At 43.3% G+C, this 18,618-nt stretch overlaps 1 protein-coding gene across 9 annotated transcripts in view; it reads right to left on the minus strand.

The window, feature by feature from the left end:
• Positions 1 to 18,618, minus strand: part of MAP4K4 (mitogen-activated protein kinase kinase kinase kinase 4) — a 164,604-nt gene that overhangs the window by 53,744 nt on the left and 92,242 nt on the right. For all 9 annotated transcript variants that reach the window (XM_064408065.1, XM_064408060.1, XM_064408064.1 and 6 more), the window contains exons 4-6: positions 4,807 to 4,932; positions 3,925 to 4,035; positions 1,033 to 1,123 (exon numbers count right to left, since the gene is read on the minus strand). In XM_064408065.1, the coding sequence (XP_064264135.1) occupies positions 1,033 to 1,123; positions 3,925 to 4,035; positions 4,807 to 4,932 (328 nt within the window). The remainder of the gene's footprint in view (positions 1 to 1,032; positions 1,124 to 3,924; positions 4,036 to 4,806; positions 4,933 to 18,618) is intronic.

The raw sequence follows: 18,618 nt of genomic DNA on the forward strand, positions 1-18,618 counted from the left end.
AGATGAGAATTATTCAGGATGTGCTAACTTTGAGCACACATGCACACAGGCTGCGAAAGAGATGCCCATTTCATTACAAAGCAATTACATTACAAAGGTGTTTTCTGCCTTTTATTTTGCCCTGCTCATGACCACAGTGCTGTATGTCCTTCTATACCAGTAACTGCACCTGCCCTAAGAGGGCTGTGCCAGCTTCACTGCATCCACCATCTGAGTGACAGTGACGAACTGGTGTAGACAAGCTTAGTGGAAGCAATGGTTTGGAAGCTACTGTGCTCCATTTTGGACCAAATGAAGGAAAGCTCTCCCAAGCGCTTCCTCCTGCAGCAGCCGGGACAACTTCCCATGCCTCATGCTGCAGGAAGGTGTAATGCAAACCAGAAGGGATGTGGGCTGGGTGGGAGGCCTTCAGCATGGCTCTATATTTAACGAAAAAAAGGTGGCGAGTGTAGCGTGATACAAACACAGAAGGTTGACATGTGCACTAACTGAAAGAGACAAATTAGAGAGGAAATAAAAAAAAGAGTATGTCCACTTGGCAGGAGAGAAGAGGCCAGGGATGAGCACGATTTTCAGCAGGCATGCCAAAGCTGGAACTGTGTTTTGAATTCAATGCCACAGCTCCCTTGAGAGTGCTATCCAGATCATATTTTCGTGTCCAGAACCTGAACAGCAGGTGCTATTTTAATTAAAGCTAAATACAAGAGAGACTCCTGTCACTTCCCAAGTCCAGAATAAAGTGAATCAGAACAGACTCAAGTTACACACAGCTCAGTAGGGGAAACAAAATGATCCCTGCACTGATTCTGGCATGAAAACCAACATCTCCTAAGCAAATTCAACAACAACCTGTGCTCCATCCTCTCCAAGCAGGAAGAAATACATGCAGGCTGTCAATCCACATGGAACCACTGACAGAGTACTCATGCTATAAAACATGTTGCAGAGCTCTTAAAGGATGAAATTAATTTGGGAACATCATAAAACCAAAGGCTGAATGAAATGGGGAAGTGGACATGTGCACCTACTTACCAAGTTTCACTTCTGCATTCTCTGTTAACAACACATTTTGCCCTTTGATATCCCTGTGAATCACATGATGGGCATGAAGATGTGCCAACCCCTGTATTAAGGAGAAGAGAGGAAGGAGAGGATGTTCAGAGTTAGGCCCTTGGCTCAGCAACTACCCATACCCAGCCATCCCAAAGGTCACAGCATTGTGCCTCAACCTCTTGCAACTGGGTGCAAAGAGACCTGCAGCACACCACCCACACAGCTTTGGTGATGGAGCAGAGACACAGGCTCAGATCAGGCTCACACAGTACCTATATACAGCCCAACATCTGCACTTTGTAAACACCTCCACACCTCCCAGCCATCCTGTGAAGAAAGTTCAGCTCCCATAAAGTCTCCAAGTAATTACATTCTAAATTACATCATTGTCAGTGTATGCCACTGCCTTCTGACATGCACAGGGTCACACAGAATTCAGGTGGGAAGGAAGTGGAAGGAGAAAGGAGGCAGCATCCACATGTATAAATGCACCCCAAAAACAAGGTGGGGGGTGATGGACTGGCAGTCATGTTTGAGGGCAAGGGAGGACAGATGACAAAGACATGCTCTACTGCAAAAGTGTAGTTCTCTTCTCTAGCCTCCATAAACATGAAGCCAGATAATTGTACCTCAGGAAAAAAAAGTGCAAAGAGGGAAAAAAAAAAAAAAAGCACAAGCGTTATACTTTCCAAAGGAAACAAAACCTCCTGGCATACGGTGCTTTTTGTTGAGACAGCACCTGGATACATGCCCCAAAGCATTAGCCATGTGGAGGGAGGGCTGAGAAAGACATATGTTGCATTTTACTCTCTAATGTAATTGGGAGAACAACAGGCAACCCTCTTAGCAACTGCCTGTATTTTGGGATCTCCTCAGTTTTCTGCTTGGAAAATTGTAGTCTCCAGTGGGATCATCTTGCCTGTTCGTGTTGCCCTCACAGTCTTCTAACATTTTGTGAAAAATAAAGGAATAGAACCTTTACAGCTGCAAGAGGTTAAGAGAGTAGTGGTTGCTGTAGAGAAGTATTTCTTAACACATGTTCTTCATTAACTGATCATTTACCAGTTTTCCTACATAACCATTGGGCTGTTTTCCTTTTTTAAAAACAGTTAATGATTGTGACAAAGAAACACTACCTACAGCTTCCCTTCCACATGTCACAAGCAAATCAAGTGAAGAGCTGATATCCCTGAGACCCTTCACTGATTGCTAATGGTAAGTGTGGTCTTATTTTTCACAGGAATGAAGGCTTTTCCACAGCTTCACACAGGATATTTTTAAAGCCTTCTGCTACTCTGACCCAGCCAGAGAGATAATCATCTGTTCTCTCCAGAGTACCATTTAACCCTACTGAAAAAACACATTTGGAGTTACAAAGGCCTGGGAGGAGACAGAGGGGCAACGTCTCCACTTTCCTGCAGTCCCCCCACCTTTCTAACCACACAAGGATTCACTGGGTCTACCTTCACCTGTATCTCCATCTACACCAATCTTTGGCACTTTAGCTCCTTTTAACTTTGTGTTACACCACTTCTCTCTTCCACCTCTGACAAACTCTGTACTGAACCAGGGTTTGAAACACCAAACTGCAATGTGAGTTTAGCATTCCTTTTTTCCAGATATTCCAGCTCCTGATGGTCAGTAATTAATACTCCCTTTTGCAAATCTCTCATTGGAATGAGAAAATAGTTTTCCCTCTTTTCTGAGGTAAATACTTTTTCCTCTTCTCAGCAAGTGTTTAACTGTTTTACCTAAAGAGGATCTAGGATGAATGCAACATAGTATAGAATACCTCGAAGCCCACATGTCTCTCAAATCAAGGGTAAGATGGTCCTGCAGAAATTAGCTTTCCTCACATTAAAGCATGCTAACCATTTGTTTTGAAATACAACTTCTCCTTTGTAAACAACTTAAAATGTGCCAGTCAAACACCAGCAGCTGGACTGTCCTCTAGGATTTGAAATTAGAGCAAGAGACCAGAACTATGTGTCTCTCTCCATCCTCATCTTAAAAATTGCCAAGGCAGAGCAAATGTGTAACGCAGACAACAGCAGCATTGATTTATGCAAGAGCCAGTGCTCATTTCCTTTAACATAAAGCCCTTCAGAACTTCATTTATGATTAAGCAATTGAACAAACATACTGTGTAGTGGTATGGGTAGGAGGCAATTTGTTTTACAAAGAAGCACGAGGAAAACCATCCCAGATTTACTTAGTGAAGCAAAACAAATGCCAATTCAAAAAGCACTTAAACTGTACCAACTGGAAATTAAATATTAAGAGTAATTAGCTTAAGTTGCAATTTTAGAACAACTGGTAAGCTGCAGACCTCTTCCTGAAAAACTTCTGTAGCGCCGCCTGCAAGCACCACACGGGGCACAGCCACACGTGACAGAGCTGCTTGCTCTAGACAGACTGCAGGGACAACACAAGGTGAGAGCACATCACAGCACAGAGGTCCTGACTGCTGGCCTGAGCCAACAGCTCTTCCTCCATGGATGTGATTAGGAAAGAAAAAGGCAGCTGCAAGCATATTTAGAAAAGCCCTTTCTGTACCCTACCATGCTACAAAACTGTTTCAGCCCCAGGTCTCAGGGACACTGTTTCACAGCTTCTGCAGTAGGCAAGGTCACTGGCTCCTCTATTGGCTTCTCATGACTAGAAATTGCAATTTTCTGCAAGGCTTCTGCTACAATACAGTACAACTCACACCAAGTTAGATGATGTGGAGCAGACATCTATCTGCTCCTACGCACTCTCCAAGTGATGACATGGCTAATGGGATTGATCAGAAACAGCTTCTTGCAGAACCTCAAGCTAGGCTGCATCTCTGTAAGACTGTTTCTGTGTGGGGCAGACTGCTTTCCTTACCCGGAGAATCTCTCTGGAGATATATGCTATCCAGTCTTCTTTCAGGGTATTCCCTTTTGTGTTCTTCACAAGGTCTGTGATAGAGCCGGCTCCACAAAACTCCATAACAAGCTGCAAAACAAATATCATTGTACAACCAACATTAAACACAGATCTCAGCTGTATAGCAAAGCAAAATAATCAGGTTACAGCACTGATTTGGGAAGCTCTTGTGAAGTACAGAATGTATTTTACATCTCTGCCTGGAAAATGGATTCAACCAAATGTCTTCAATGTGTGTCAGACATATATGGAATATGTCTCACATTAGTTACCACATTTTCAAGGACTGATTTAATCACTGTAATTTAATGCTGGGAATCTGGATTTGCTCAGCTATGCAAAATGCATTAGCAGTAAGAGCACATCCAATGCTAAAGGAATCAAACTTATCACATCACTGCAACACTTCTTATCCTTTAATTTCCATGTATTTATGGAAGAACGTGCACCCTTGCGATTTCAACCCCAAACTTCAGTCCTCTAGAGGGTGTAGATGAGGTGGGATGAAAAATGTAACGGGTACAATATCAAATTCAGCTTTCTTTTTACAGTCACATATTCTTACTGCTCAGCTGTCTTGTTCCTATGAAACATGTTACTATCCATCTGGGAAACAGGAGAAAAAAGTTACTTAAAGAACAAATCCACTGCTTATAGCAAATCTTGGTTCAGACATCCCCTTAAGGATGTGTGATTAGTCTCTGTGATTCACTTATCTGGCAGTTGAGGCAAGCACCAAACTCCTTTAGCTTGTCTTTCCATAAAGTGGTATTTCTCTCATCATCAATCTATACCCAACAGGGAAAGACTTAGGAACATGTTTGAAAAACATCTGCTTACCCACAGTTGGTCATCATGTCCTGGAGGACTCTTCTTAATGAAAGCACCATAATAAGTTGCAATATTTCTATGATGAGAATATTTCTTTAGCATATTAATCTCCAGCTTGATTTCTTCTTCTTCATCCTTTGGAAAAAAAAGAAAACAACCCCCCATATGTTTAATATACCACATGCATTATTGATTTATTCCTCACTTTCACAAAAGCAGATTTTTTCTGAACGTCAATTTACACCAGCATCATGTTCCGTAAACCCCTCTGATGCTCATGCCATCAAAATCCTCTCTATTGAGATGGTCTAAAACAAGTCTTTCCCAAATTTTCAGTAGCACAAAGAAACAAATAAAAGATGCAATGGATTTGACCCAGTGATAGAACATGACATAATCTGTTTCAAAAATGCAATGCTTGTAGTACCTTAAGCAAATCCACAGCTAGCAGGCTGGGAATTTATGGCAGACGAGTATTATTTCCATCTTCCTCATTTTTTCTCTTTTAATTTTGGAAATTTCAACCAGTTCTATTAAAATGCCAGACAGTGGCTTTGTGAAACCAGCTACCAAAGCAGGTTCCCATCTTGGTGCCAGCATTGGACTGACACAGGAAAACAGAGGTGGAGATCAGGAATTCCCCTTACTGCAAGAAAAAGGCATTTGCCTCGTGCACAAGCTTCCTTCTCCTCCTCCATCTGCCTCTGTGGAGGAAGAGCAAGTGCATCAGGAAGAATGGGCCAGGAGCCCAGCAGTAAACAGGATGCTGAGACACAAAGGCAGAGGAAGGATTTCCCCTGGCTCCCCCCGCTCCAGCAAGGTGCCAAGCAAAGAGCAGCTCAGGTGAAGGGAGGTCATGCCTCCAAAGAGCTGAAATGGCATGAAACCACTCCTTTAAACACCCACAACCTGCTTTTGAAGTGACAGTAGGACATGTCACGTGGAAGGATCCACATGCTTTGAGGTGGTGTGTGAGCAGCCAGCAGATACAAAAGAAGGAGCAGACACCAACCCGCCCCCAACTCTCTCTTCCCATACCTACACAGGGGGAGTCTTCTTCAACCACCTATCAAGGCAACAAATTAAAAGGCAGATAGATCCCTTTTTGCTCCACAATTTTATATCCAAGCAGAAAAACGTCGACCTTAAACTGATTCCAGGAAGAAGCCAAAACTTCTCCCTAGGGTTGCTGGCTGATGGGAAAAGTAGCACATACTCTGATTATTCTGTGATGTCAAAGCTGATTATATGATAAAATTTTAAGCCTTAAACTTCCTCGTAATTTGTACCACGCTAGCAATCAAATATCCTATTCATGATATATGCAGATGTTAATACTAGCTCCGTGTTAACTCTTTATACACACCGGTACACACAGCTGGAACAAAAGACACCACTCTTTGCTACACAGCTAACAACCATTTCAAATACTCTAATAGTGGGGTGCAATGCTTACTCGTAAATTATTATGACAGAATTCCCAAAATGCACCAGGGATAAACAATTACTACATTTTCTCGGGATGTGTCTTTGAAGTAAAATACTGTGTATTTCTGGAAGACTGAACAAAATAGTAAGAAAATCTTGTAAATCAAAGTTCCTAGTGAACAGCACCCCTGGGAGAGAGCGTTGTCAGAAAAGCTTTTTGAGCCAAAAGCTAACTTGGTGCTTCCTCAGCTGCTTCTGTTGTCCTTGCTGTTGAATGATTTTTTATTTATTCAGACTATATGCAAAAAGAAGAAAAAAAGACAGGAGGAAGACAGGCTTATATTACACTGAACCTCTGAACTGCGCATTTAGGCAAAAAAAAAATTAAACAGGAGCATTGTTAAACTTGATGCTTTGGGACTTAATTCCTGATAGGTTAATATGTATAATTGGATTAATCTGCTATTTGGAACTGACTTTTTAGATAAAAATTACTTCCTACCCTCAGCACATGAGCACAATAGCTTTTGCAATACAATGGGCAGGATGTCCTAAAGGTTGCTTGTGTTTATTTATTGTAACAGCAGCCAAAATGACAATACTTAGACAGGATCTATTTCTGAAAAATGAAATAATAAAAATCCCAGCCCCTGCCACCCCCAAAATCAAAAATCCTGAAGAACAAACAATAAAAAAGGCACACACAGAGCCAGCAGACTGTAGACAGTTACTGCTCTTTCAGCTCTCCACTGAGTCTGTGTCACAGCACCTGCTCAAAGGCCTGCAGCAGAATCTCCCTGCAGCAATATCTCCCCAAGTATCTCCCTGAACTAGAGCTACCAATGGTCCTACATTCATATTTCAGCTGCCTTTGAGCACTTATCTACAACACAAAAAGCTCCTCACCTACAGTTCAATCTAGTACAAAATGCAGTTTACAATAATAAATGGATTCAGTAATTTCTGCCAGGCTTTGGGAGCATCCACTTAGTTAGGGTGGATCGATAACCCCCTGGCAATGAGTCCTGAAGACTCTGTGGCAACAGGAACTATTATGAGGATTAATCAGCACAGAAAAGGATGAAGCACTGGTGTGGTAGAGCAACTGGTAGAAGACTTTAAAAAAAGAAAATTAAAAACAAAAAGCTGGCCAGACCAAAACTGTTCTGTTCCAGATTCAGAAGCTTTTTTTTTTTCCCAGGGTACAGGTCATTTCATCCCAGTGTGGACATCTGAAAGAGGCCAAACAATGTGCACCCTACCGGTGTTTACTTCTCCCCACTAACTATACAAAAGGAGGGTGAGGTCATTAACCAAGATCCAGACACCAACCCTGCAGATGTCTTGCATCAGGGCGAGATGAATCCCACCCAAAAATCTCACCGGATAAGGCCATTTCCGCACAGATCTCCTTATGGACACACGTGCCTCAGGGAGGGTACGCTGCAGCCTGCAGCAGGGATCCTCCTGAGGAGACTGAGGTGCTTTGGCAGCTGTCCTGGGATTTGGACATGTGAGCCAGCCTCAGAGATGGAAGGTCTGTCACCTCCTCCAGACAACACATGCACTGCACCACCACCACCACCACTGACAGTCCCTCCATTTGCAGATGCAAGGGTATCACAAAAGCAGAAAATTAAAACTGATTGAGGCAAGAGACTGTCATTCTCATGAAGTAATACAAAAGTACATCCTTTTTTCTTGAAGGAGAGAGGCAGCTGGTGAGCCCTTCCTAGTGATTTTATGCAGCTGGCATCAATTACCACTTTAAGCCATTATCTGTGAATACAAACTCCCATTGAAACCCTGTTTGTCTTCCCTCTGATGGAGCTGGTGGAAGTGTTTTATACTTATACATTCCCTGTCTGTTTGTGACAGCACGTCTGATTACCAGTAATTTTTGCAGTAAGCTATACTTTTGCAAGACTCACGTGGTTAAATCAAGCTTGGAGCAGCTTTCCTCTCCCTTTTCATGTGTTTCCCTTCAGAGACTAAATGGACGTGCCAGCATCCCTAGGGGGTTTCTAACTGCAAAACTCTTTTACCAAAATAATCTTGTCTGTAAGATTAAAACCTGCATATGACTCCCACACAGAAATCCACCTATGCACATTCAGATAATTTCTAACCATTTGAATCAGCACACTGAAAATAAACCCAGGTGTGTTACCTCTAAGCCTACCACCCAGCAGCACCTGATCAGCTTGCTTACTGCTCCGCCACAAAGCTCAACATCCATTGTTCTTCATTCATCACTGCACACTAAATATCAGTGTGGGTTTTTCTGCATGCAGATGGCAAATCAATGACTTGTTGTCTGTATTACTTCAGCATTTACAAAACTGTGATGATTTATGTAGCTGAATATTTAAGTATTTGACTGTGGTTGCCACTGGAGAAACTTGCTGTAAAAAAATGCTACCAGTGCAGATCCATGTAAGGAAGATTATCAGCTGTTTTCCAAAGGTAGCACTCCACCCCCTGCAACATTATGGAAAGAAAACACTGCATATTTACACAAATTTTTGGAAGACAAGGAATTCAGAAACACTCTTCTGGACATTTTTTAGGGATGGAAGAGAACTAAGCTCTAGAAGTGTCAGAATCAGGGAGGACATAACCAAAGGAAAAGTCGCTTCAAGTCTGTCCCTAAACATCATTGTCTAGATGCCTCAGAGACCAAGCACAACTGTCCTGACCTGTTCCAGCACTAAAACTGGTATGAGACCCCTATGAGAAATTCTCTGAGAAACACACCTGGAGGAGTAAGGGGGAAATCACTGTTTCCCAAGCTTTATAGCACAATGAAATTATTTCAGGAGCTGAATTTTAAAAAAAAAAAAAAGAAAAAGAAAAAAAATACCCAAACCTCCCAAAGGTAGAGCAAAGACATATATCAAGGCATGTAAGTGGTGACTTTCCATTCAAACTCCCTCACCTGGAAGATCTGTCTGACTACTGCTCTTGGCTGGAAATTCATTCTGCCAGCTCAAGGAGGAGAAACTCAGGGCTATTTCCAAAGGTTTTATTTACCCTACTATTATGATGCGAATGAGAAAACACAGTCCAGCAAGGTTAAAGCAAGACAATGTTCTGTGATAAAGGAGAGAGCAAGTTTACTTATCCTACCATATGATTTATACACTGCTCTAAATCAGTGTGAAGCAGAATACAAATTGGTCCTTTCAGTAACTTCGCTTTCTGATTTAAGAAATGAGACAGTGTCAAATCTTGTCTCTCCCTTCACAAATGATATCCAGTCATTTAAAGCTACAACCAAGGGTTTTTTGAAATTTATATCACTACCAAACAGTGTAAAATCAAACACCAGCAAAACAGGATGGAGTGAGGGAAGCCTTCAAATCTCCTCTCCTTTGCTTTCCCAGTACTGCCCACAAAACTTTGCCTGCCTATACCCATGGAGCTGCCCTGCCTGGAGAATGGCAGCTGGCAATACTCTGCCTGGGGTTTCAGAGTAAGCTGAGCTCCTGAGGATCACAAGCTCCAGTGGCAGCTTCTGAAATTTTGGAATCTTGAGACCACGGCAGCGTTGGGATCTGTGGAGAGCAGGAGGCAGCAGCCTCAGCCCCGCACTGGGAGCGAAAAGGCACTGCTAACCCATGGACTCCCAGAGCAGTGGAGAGGAAACCAGTCTGCCTTCACAGGCATCAAAATGATAACAACTTTCCCTTTCTTTTACCATCTGCCCCTGACACACTAATTGAAGAAAAACAGGAGAAGTCCAAAAGAAACCCAGTTTGTTTTCCTTTCTGCTTCCTCTCATGTTTCACTTCTGCCTTTCACTCACATTAAAATTTTTAAAAAGTCCTAAAAGACACCAAAATGACAAACAAAAATCTTCCTGGATAAATCAAGTCACAACACCAATTTTTGCAAACCACCATTCTGCTTGAGTGTCACAACCTCCCTCCTCTTTGCACTCCAGACATGGCCAGCATCCATTTGGAGCAGAATCTGTCCAGGACAGAGAAAGTCTGAATAGAGCCTAGCACAATAGGTGACCTTTTCTGCTGCAGGAATCCATAATATATACACTCGTTAATAAAGTTCTCACACACCAGGGAGATGTTTTGGCGAGGAAAGCCAGGGCAGTATTGCACACAGCACAGTACTTGAAGTGGGAGCTGTGGCGCTGCCTCCAAGCCGGGAAGGAGGTTGTAATTTCAGGAGGAACCAAACCACAAGAGAAATGATACTCCAAGTGGGTAAGTCCTTGCCAGTGACTGCCAAGGTAGGAAGTTTGTATAAAGCAGAGCAGCCTTCAGTGCAGAGAGCGCAACATGGAAAAATGTGATCTTCTCCAACATCACAGCAAAGCGTTGGAATTGGGAATACAACATAAAATAGTTGGTAAGAAAAAATATCAAACACAGGCTTCTTGGGAGGGAAAGTCTAAACTGTTTTAAATAAAGGACTTTAATCAAGAGGTGCAATAAATATTTAACAAGTCCTTATACAATCCCTCCTAAATCTTAAATTTCTTATTACACCTCATCCTTCTTGAGAACTTTTTACAAGCCTTTAAGCTTTGTCACCCTCAAGCTAAAGACCTCATGTAAGTTTATTTCCCATCTGTCTCTCTCCTGTGCTACCTTCTCGCTCGCAGCATTCTCTGTGCCTGTTTCACTTCACATGCAAGGCCTCTTTTTCACGGACACCTTACCCACATACTCTTCCCACCTTGGCATCAGCAGGTTAATTTCTCTGCACTGTCCTTTGGGTCCTTCCCAAACACAGACGTTTCCAAGGCTTTCAGACTGTACCCTCTTGAGGAAGGCATCCCTCATGCCACACAGTGGCACTGACAGAGCACTAGCCATCCAGCAAGCAGTGGCACGGGTGCTGAGCATCTCCCACCACGGCTGGGAGGGTGCCTCAGCCTCTGCCCCTCATCCACATGACAACTCATGCAGAGAAAGGCCTTCATGGGCTTTACCACTTGTGAGCTTTCTGGAAACCAGGCATCCTGTCACTGGGAGCTGCCCGCCAGCCTGCGAGCTGCTGCTGCTGCCGGCACAGAGCCACGCTGCCAGGAACAGCAAAGCAGCAACCCTGCTCAGGCATGGTAATTGCAGAAGACGGCTGGGAAGCTTTATCGAGGGTCAAAAAACCTTACTTTTGCAAAGACTGGCTGGCAGAACAGTGCTGTCCTTATGACCACATTCAGTTACCTTCAGTGGCAACATTTCATCAAGCAGGTGAGAAACACTTCCACCGAACACACAAAACAGAAGCTGCTTTGTCTCGCCTTGGCACAACACCCTCTCTACTGCATGCTAAAGGCACTGTTTGAAACGAGAAAGCAAATGAGCCAAGCTGTTCACCACAGTGCCATCACTGAGGCTGCAGCCATAAAGGAACAGTTAAATTAGCTGGACAAAGAGGCATGAGGAAGGACTAGCTCCTAAGCAGGGTCCCAGCACTCCCCAAGGAGCCTGTGTAGCAGCATTGTGCAGGCGCAGGAGATGGAATCACGTGCAGGCAGGAAGGAGCCAAAAACCACGTGAAGACAATACTTGTCTGTTGTCTCCCCCCTAAACCACCTCCTCTGCCAGTCACTGCGACAACAATATTTTCTTTCTTGCCTGATGTGTCTCCGGTGCCTTCGCTGGTCACTGAATGAGCTGCTCTGAAAGCACAGAAACACACCACTGCTGACCTCCCTCAGTAAAATCCCGGGATGCCATAGGCTTTTCCAAAGACAACCAAGAGAGAAACCTCCTAAGGGCAAATAGCTTCAACTACTTCCAAGGCTAATTCCTTGATCCTAGTCATGATTACTTAAAAGAGTTTCCTGCTCAGATTGCATGTTTGTCCCAGCTATACAATTCAACTGTCCATCCTCATCAAGCCTAAATTACTTACAAGTTACACAACAAGCTAGCCCTATACTGACATCTTCAGAGCTCTCATAAAAGAGAGAAGGACTAGTCCCCTACTTTCATCACTATTATTTACACTAAAAATGCCTGTTGCTATACAATTTCTACATCCAGTCTCAGATTTCTTGTGATCGGAACAAGCCCTTTCTAGCAGATATTAAAATTAAATCTGTGTGTGAAAGAAAGAAATCTGCTTTATGCAAAGCTCCAGGCTCAGATAATTAGAAGAGATGTAGATGCTGGAGAGAAAGCAGGCTAATGCACAATGCAAAAATGTTGCATGGCTTTTCTACTTCCAATCTCAGCATGCATTTGATGCCAAGGAAAGCAACATTTCAGGGGGGTGACAGAGCCAAGGAAGGCATTTGCCACTACCTGGTCCCTGCTCTGCCCTGAGCAGTATGAAGCTCCACCACTCCCACCTGGAGGGCAGACCTCCTTCCCAAAGGGACCCACACATGAGCCCCTCCCCACATGTGCAGTCCAGACGCTGCTGGGCTGCAGTTTGGACCTGGGAGATGTAAAAGGCTCCCGAGTCCTGCAGGTTTCATGCAGCTGGAGAGATTCAACAAGAAACTAAAGTTCTGGCTTGAGACTAAGCTTTAAACTTAGAGGGAGGCAGAAGGGGAACATCTGAGAGAAGAGAGGAAACAAAAGGTTGAAATTACTAAAAGCAGATTTCCTATGCACCAAATGCCACACAGACATCGTACTAGCAGAAATGTAAGCTGAGAAAGTAAAATACATTAAAAATAGTAGTTCTGGCATAACACTAATGTTCTTCTAGTACATACGTAGTGAAAACCTATAATTACACAAAGACACTGATTTTCTTAAAGGACAGATTTGTCCAATATACAGCCTCACACCCACACTGACCAACAGGTCTTGTAGATGAACAGGGAAGAGGAATTTATTTACAACCCCTCTTTCATTTAATATATTGAAGGAAACCAAAATGCTACAAGACAAATAAAATAGTTTGGGATAACAAACACAAAAGATACAACCATGCACACCCAAACAGGAACAGAACAAATGACAGGACAGAAAAGTAATCCCACATGGGCTTTCCTCAGGGCTGTTTCACAGAGGATCGTTTATCAAAATGAGATGGGGCTGGAGAAGTAGTCGTCAAGAGAAATTCAGCAACTCTATCACATACCACCACTTTTTTCCTGAAGGGCTCAGTACATTATATTATTTAGGCCAAAAGCAAACACACAGATTTGCAAAGCAGAGGGGGTAGACTGACAATGATACTACAAAATCAATCATACATTAAGAAATAAATTTTAAAATAAAAATTAAAACAAACCCCAAAACAAAACTAAGAAACAAAATCACCAAAAACAAAAACAAACCCAAAATATAGGGCAGCACAAACAAGTACCACCACAATTGCCAGCAGCGAGCAGCTGGTAGCCATGAAGCAAGTACCTCATACTCCAGGAGACACAGTCTCACCAGTGACCTTTACCCCTCTACAGGACAAATACCACCTCAGGTAGACAGACCTGTCCCTCACAGGCACCTTTCCCCATGTTAAACTGCAGATTCTCAGGTCACTTTCACTCCAGGCTTCAGCACAACCACTGTGTGCCTAAAATCAGACAGAATTGTGGTCACTGGTAGCATCAGTGGTTAAGACAAGCGAACAACTGCTGGAAGACTACAAGTTTTATAATGGTCTTGGTCTTCTGACACCAAATCAAATAGTAGGTTGAAGAAGAACTTTGTAACATATTGCTAATCCCTCAGCTGTCCACATTCCCTACATTTTCTAATGCTTTAATTAAGGGAATTGTCCTCATTAAAATGCTGTGAGTGCAGCAATTTTTCCTTCCAAATATTTAAAACTGTCTGCAACACTAACAAAGCCCTATATTTTGTCAGAAAATAAGTACTAAAAAAAGGCCCAAACCTGAAATTACTGCATTTTCTTTGCAAGCCACCAATCCACTTCTATAAAGTGACATACACTTCACTGAGCCTGATACTATGAAGAAACAGATTTAACGTTTCTTTTCTAAAGTGGTGTACCTTTGTCCAATGCCCATTTTTAGTGCAGCAAGTAACCTATGCTCTGTTTCACACCCACAAAAGGAAAACTCAAAATTCTGCACTATGCTACGGCTTCCAAAAATCCTCTTGTAAGCAAGGATTGGTGTGAGATCATGATCTGACTTATTCAACACAAGGTTTCTTTTGTGCAGCAGCCAAAATATGTAAATTGCCCAGGAATAAAAGAAATCATCCGATCTGTACATGTGTCTTACAAACACGACTCAATGACAGTGTGAGAGCACAAGTCCTTACAAGTCTTAATTTCAGGTAATCTTTGCCTAAAGGTTAAACACTTTAGCTCCTCTGGTCCAATATTAGTCACCACTCAGCCTCTGTCAGTAATCCACAGCATTCCCCCTGCTTTACGCAGAGAAAGAACTGCAAATCCAAGATGCAAGGTGCCAGCAGGGAGGACCCAAGAGTTTCAAAGGTCCACTCCTCTCACACCTGATGAGGGACAGAAGGGATCACAAAACCACCTGCGACACCAGCCCACCGTAGTGTGTTTGAGAAACAGGCTGAATAAACCACTGTCTGCGTATACCACGGGAGGAGACTGGAACAAGTCCTACAGGTTTGCCAAATTCAATTTTCAAAATACTCCAGAAAATACCTTTGGTTTCTTACACCAAAATTGCAAGCAAGGACTGCTTAAAAAGCTGGAAGGAGGAGGCTCGCTCCTACTCCCTTTGTCACCATCTCCACCTTCTCCTCCCCTCTGTTTTGGTGAGAACTGCTCCTCATAATGGTGACAGAGCAGAAAACCAATATCAGGTCAGTGGCTGTGACACCATCAGACCTTCACAGACCTACTGAAACCTGCCCAAGCCCTTAAACCACCTGCTACTTCTTGGGAAGGAACTGAGAGCAATTTACCCTCCTTCTGCAAAGGGTAAACCCAGGCCAATGATGGGTATCAGACTAGACTTGGGATTTCTGCTCCTCCCTGCCCTTCTTCATTCCCAAAACTTACAATGTAACAGCAGCTTTAACAGTGAAAAAACAACACCGCGCTCAGCTACTCTATAGGAATAAACAGAAAATAAACAGCTTGAAATGTTGGAATATGTATGCTGAGAGCAGCTCTCTTGAAGCAGACCTCTCTAACTTGCTTGTTCATGTATGAATGAGATCCATGTTTATAACCCTAGGGGGTTTCAAAGCAAGAAGGTATATGGATATTATATTTTACCTCTAAAATACACTATTACCCAAAAAAACAGCTCTTTTAAAAATGGGAAATCCATTACCAAATGATTCACAACTGACTGACAAGATGATGATGTCTGTAATTATCAGATCCAATCACTCAAATTACAATTTACCAGCAGACACACAAACTATTTGATTCACAGTTAACATTTTTTCTTCAGCAATTGCCAGCTCCTTTCTAAAACAAGAGGGGAGACAGACAACCTCTATCAGTAACAAATGCAGCTGCTGACGAGTGGAATTTAGGGATGTCTGAGAGGGGCAAATTTCCCTTCATGTCTGTGCCAAACCCTCCCAGAGGACAGATGACAACCAGAGCTGCAACCAAAAGGCTTTTCCTTTGTGTTCAGACAGGAACAGCTGTTAGACAGGTACAAAGGTGCAGCCACGTCTGGGCATGTGTGATAAGCAAGTTCTTTATAAAATTGGTTGCTGAGGTTTTGATTTTCTTTGGTAGATTAACGCTGACTTATGCAGAGCATTTAAAATCGCCCTGCACTGCCAAAGCTCTATAAAGGCTGTGCACTTTAGTGTACAAGTTAAGTGCATTTGGCGCTACGCTACGATGTACAAAATCATTTCCATGCAGCTGCCAGCAAAAAGGAGCTATATTCTTGGACCAGATGTTTTTGTTGTCGGTGCTGCCAAGCACGCCTGGAAACCTCACAGCTGAGCAGTGCTGCAGGAGTGAATTAACAATGAACAGAGCCACAAGATGCTCATGTCCATCTATTAAATGGGGTTGTCACAGTCCCCTCTCTCCCTTACTCCTGCTCTCTGAGCAAGGGAGCTGTGGATGGCCAGCTAATTATTTACCTGTCTGAGAAGAAAAGCCTTTCTGCCTCCATCAGGATAAATAAAAGCAACGAATGCTTGCAAATATTATACCCCAGCTGCATTTACCCTTAGCTGGGAAGGTGACAAAGAGACCTTGATTAACAGCCAAGAAAATAAGACTGGAAAAAATATAAAACAGTCCTAATGCTACAGTACATGTTTGTTTTTGCTGCTGGGCTGTGAACAGGCAAGCATTTATTAAAAGGTATTTCACTTCAAAAAATCAGAGCTGCTATGGCATCTCACTTTCCAGTTTAAAAACAAACAGCTCAGATCCCAGCACAAGTCTCTCACTCTTGAGCTGAAATGCTGAGAGCAGGAGACAGAAGTCCACTTCCCAACCACAACACCAGCTTCCAGTGAGGCTCAGCTTCTCTTTGCCCTGCTGAAAAGCAGGGGCTCCTGCCAGACCCTAACCTGCCAGCCTTGCCTTGTCTGTCACAACTGCACCACACCTAGCAGAGGGGACCTGCAGGGACCAAAATAATGAATGGTCAGACAGCTGCTCAAAACTGTGCATGCACAGCAGGCAGCGAGAGCCCGAACAGGAACAAGGAAGTCAGGCACCAACACTCGGATGCTGCTGATGAGAAAATGAGGTTTACTGAGTCCAAAACTGTCCTGTGGCAGGCCCTACATTGACCACAAAGCCTGTAAGAGAAACCAGAGAGGCCAGGCCTTCTCACCCAGAAAGAAAAAGCCCTGCAATAGTCCATGAAGAGGTGGAAGCACATCCACCACTCCAACCAGGCGGCTGCAACCATCCCCGAGCAGGGATGGGCATCGCCGCTTCCTCAGGCCTGTGGTCAGGGTCTCGCTTGGTTATTCTACTCACTGGGCACCACACGTGCTCAGAGAGACAAGTGACATAGAAAGGCTGTGTGTGTGTGTGTGTGTGTGTGTTATGAGCCTGCTGTGAGCTGCCCTGGAGGCTCTTTTCTCAAGCAGGCAGTTCAGACAGGCACAAACCCACTCCTGTAGCACAAGCACCTGTAAAAAGTGAAACTCAGCAACCCTACTGGAAAATAAAAGCAGGCATAACATGTTTTACTGAAACCCCCCAATACATAATAGAATCTGATCTCCCTCAGAAAATGTATTGGTTTCCCCAGCCTACAGCAGCCACCACATTCCCTGTGCCAAGCACAGCCCCAAGTCTGCCCAGCCAGCATCTGCACGGGAACTACACTCAAAGCAGAGCCTTCCTTAAGGATATATACAAAAGTTTGGAGTTAAAAAAATTTTTAAAAAAATACCAGCAAAAAACAAGAAACATGGTCTTTCTTGTTCAGATAAATAACTGGTCGCCTGCTCGGGGATTTTTCTGTTAAAATAAAAGCAATGCTATCACTACAGAGTCTCAGGGGAAGATGACTCATGAGCAGGAAAGGGCCTGTAATTCTGCACTCAGGGTATTCACCCCAATAGATATTACAACTTTTTACTATGCTAGTCTGGTAACATGATTAAGTGGCAGTCTGAAGAAATCTTCCCTTAATCACACTTGATTTGAAACCAAACTGAGAGCAATTAGCCCAGCCAAAATGCATGGGGGAGACAGGGAAGGCATTTACATCCAAAAGACGAAACCTAGATTGTTTGGAGAGCTTCAAAATTCAGGAGGCTAAGGTTCAAGGCACCGGATTTGCTCTGAGCAGAGCTGTGTGTCAGTGAAGTCATGCACAAAGGGACAGCTGCAGCAACCCTGCCAGCTCCAGCTCCATGACCAAGGCAAGGATCTGCTGCTTGGTTTGGAAACATTACCAAACAGCATGGAAGCAGCAGAAATTCCACACACAGCAAATCAGACTTCTCCAATAGTTGGAGGCAGCTAAGTGAAAGACCATGTGTTGCAGAGGTCAGCTTCTGCCAGACTAAGGTATCTGAACAAAGCCCGTCATGGCTGAAGGCTCCTCTCCTGCAGTGTCCTGCAGCCTAGTCCTTTCAAAAGGTACATGCAGAAATCCCAAAGCCCACTCAAAAAGAAAAGTTTCACAGAAACTGATGGTTAAGTTGGTTAAGCTTGTCTCTGCTGGTTTACTAAAAAATGATGCACAGCTACAAAAAGCTTTCAGCTTTGCTCTGTATGGCATGAACTGAAAAGTGAGGTTCAAGGGGTGCAGAATAAGGAAAGGAAGAACTGGGAGGCTATTATGAAGACAGAAAAACATAATAGTACTACCACCACTGATAACAGTAATAATATAAAATTCTAAAGTTTTGGGTGCCTTTTTATCTTCTTTAATAAAAAAACTCTCCCCAAAACAGCTCCATCTGTAGTCTCTGAGCATCTGGGGCTTTCTGCCAAAGTGATCAGTAGCAAAGAGCTAGCATTTGTCTTTGAATCGCAGCCATTATGTGCTTCAGTGTTCCC

The sequence above is a fragment of the Passer domesticus genome, chromosome 2, assembly GCF_036417665.1.
Source record: "Passer domesticus isolate bPasDom1 chromosome 2, bPasDom1.hap1, whole genome shotgun sequence".
NCBI classification, from domain to species: Eukaryota; Metazoa; Chordata; class Aves; order Passeriformes; family Passeridae; genus Passer; species Passer domesticus.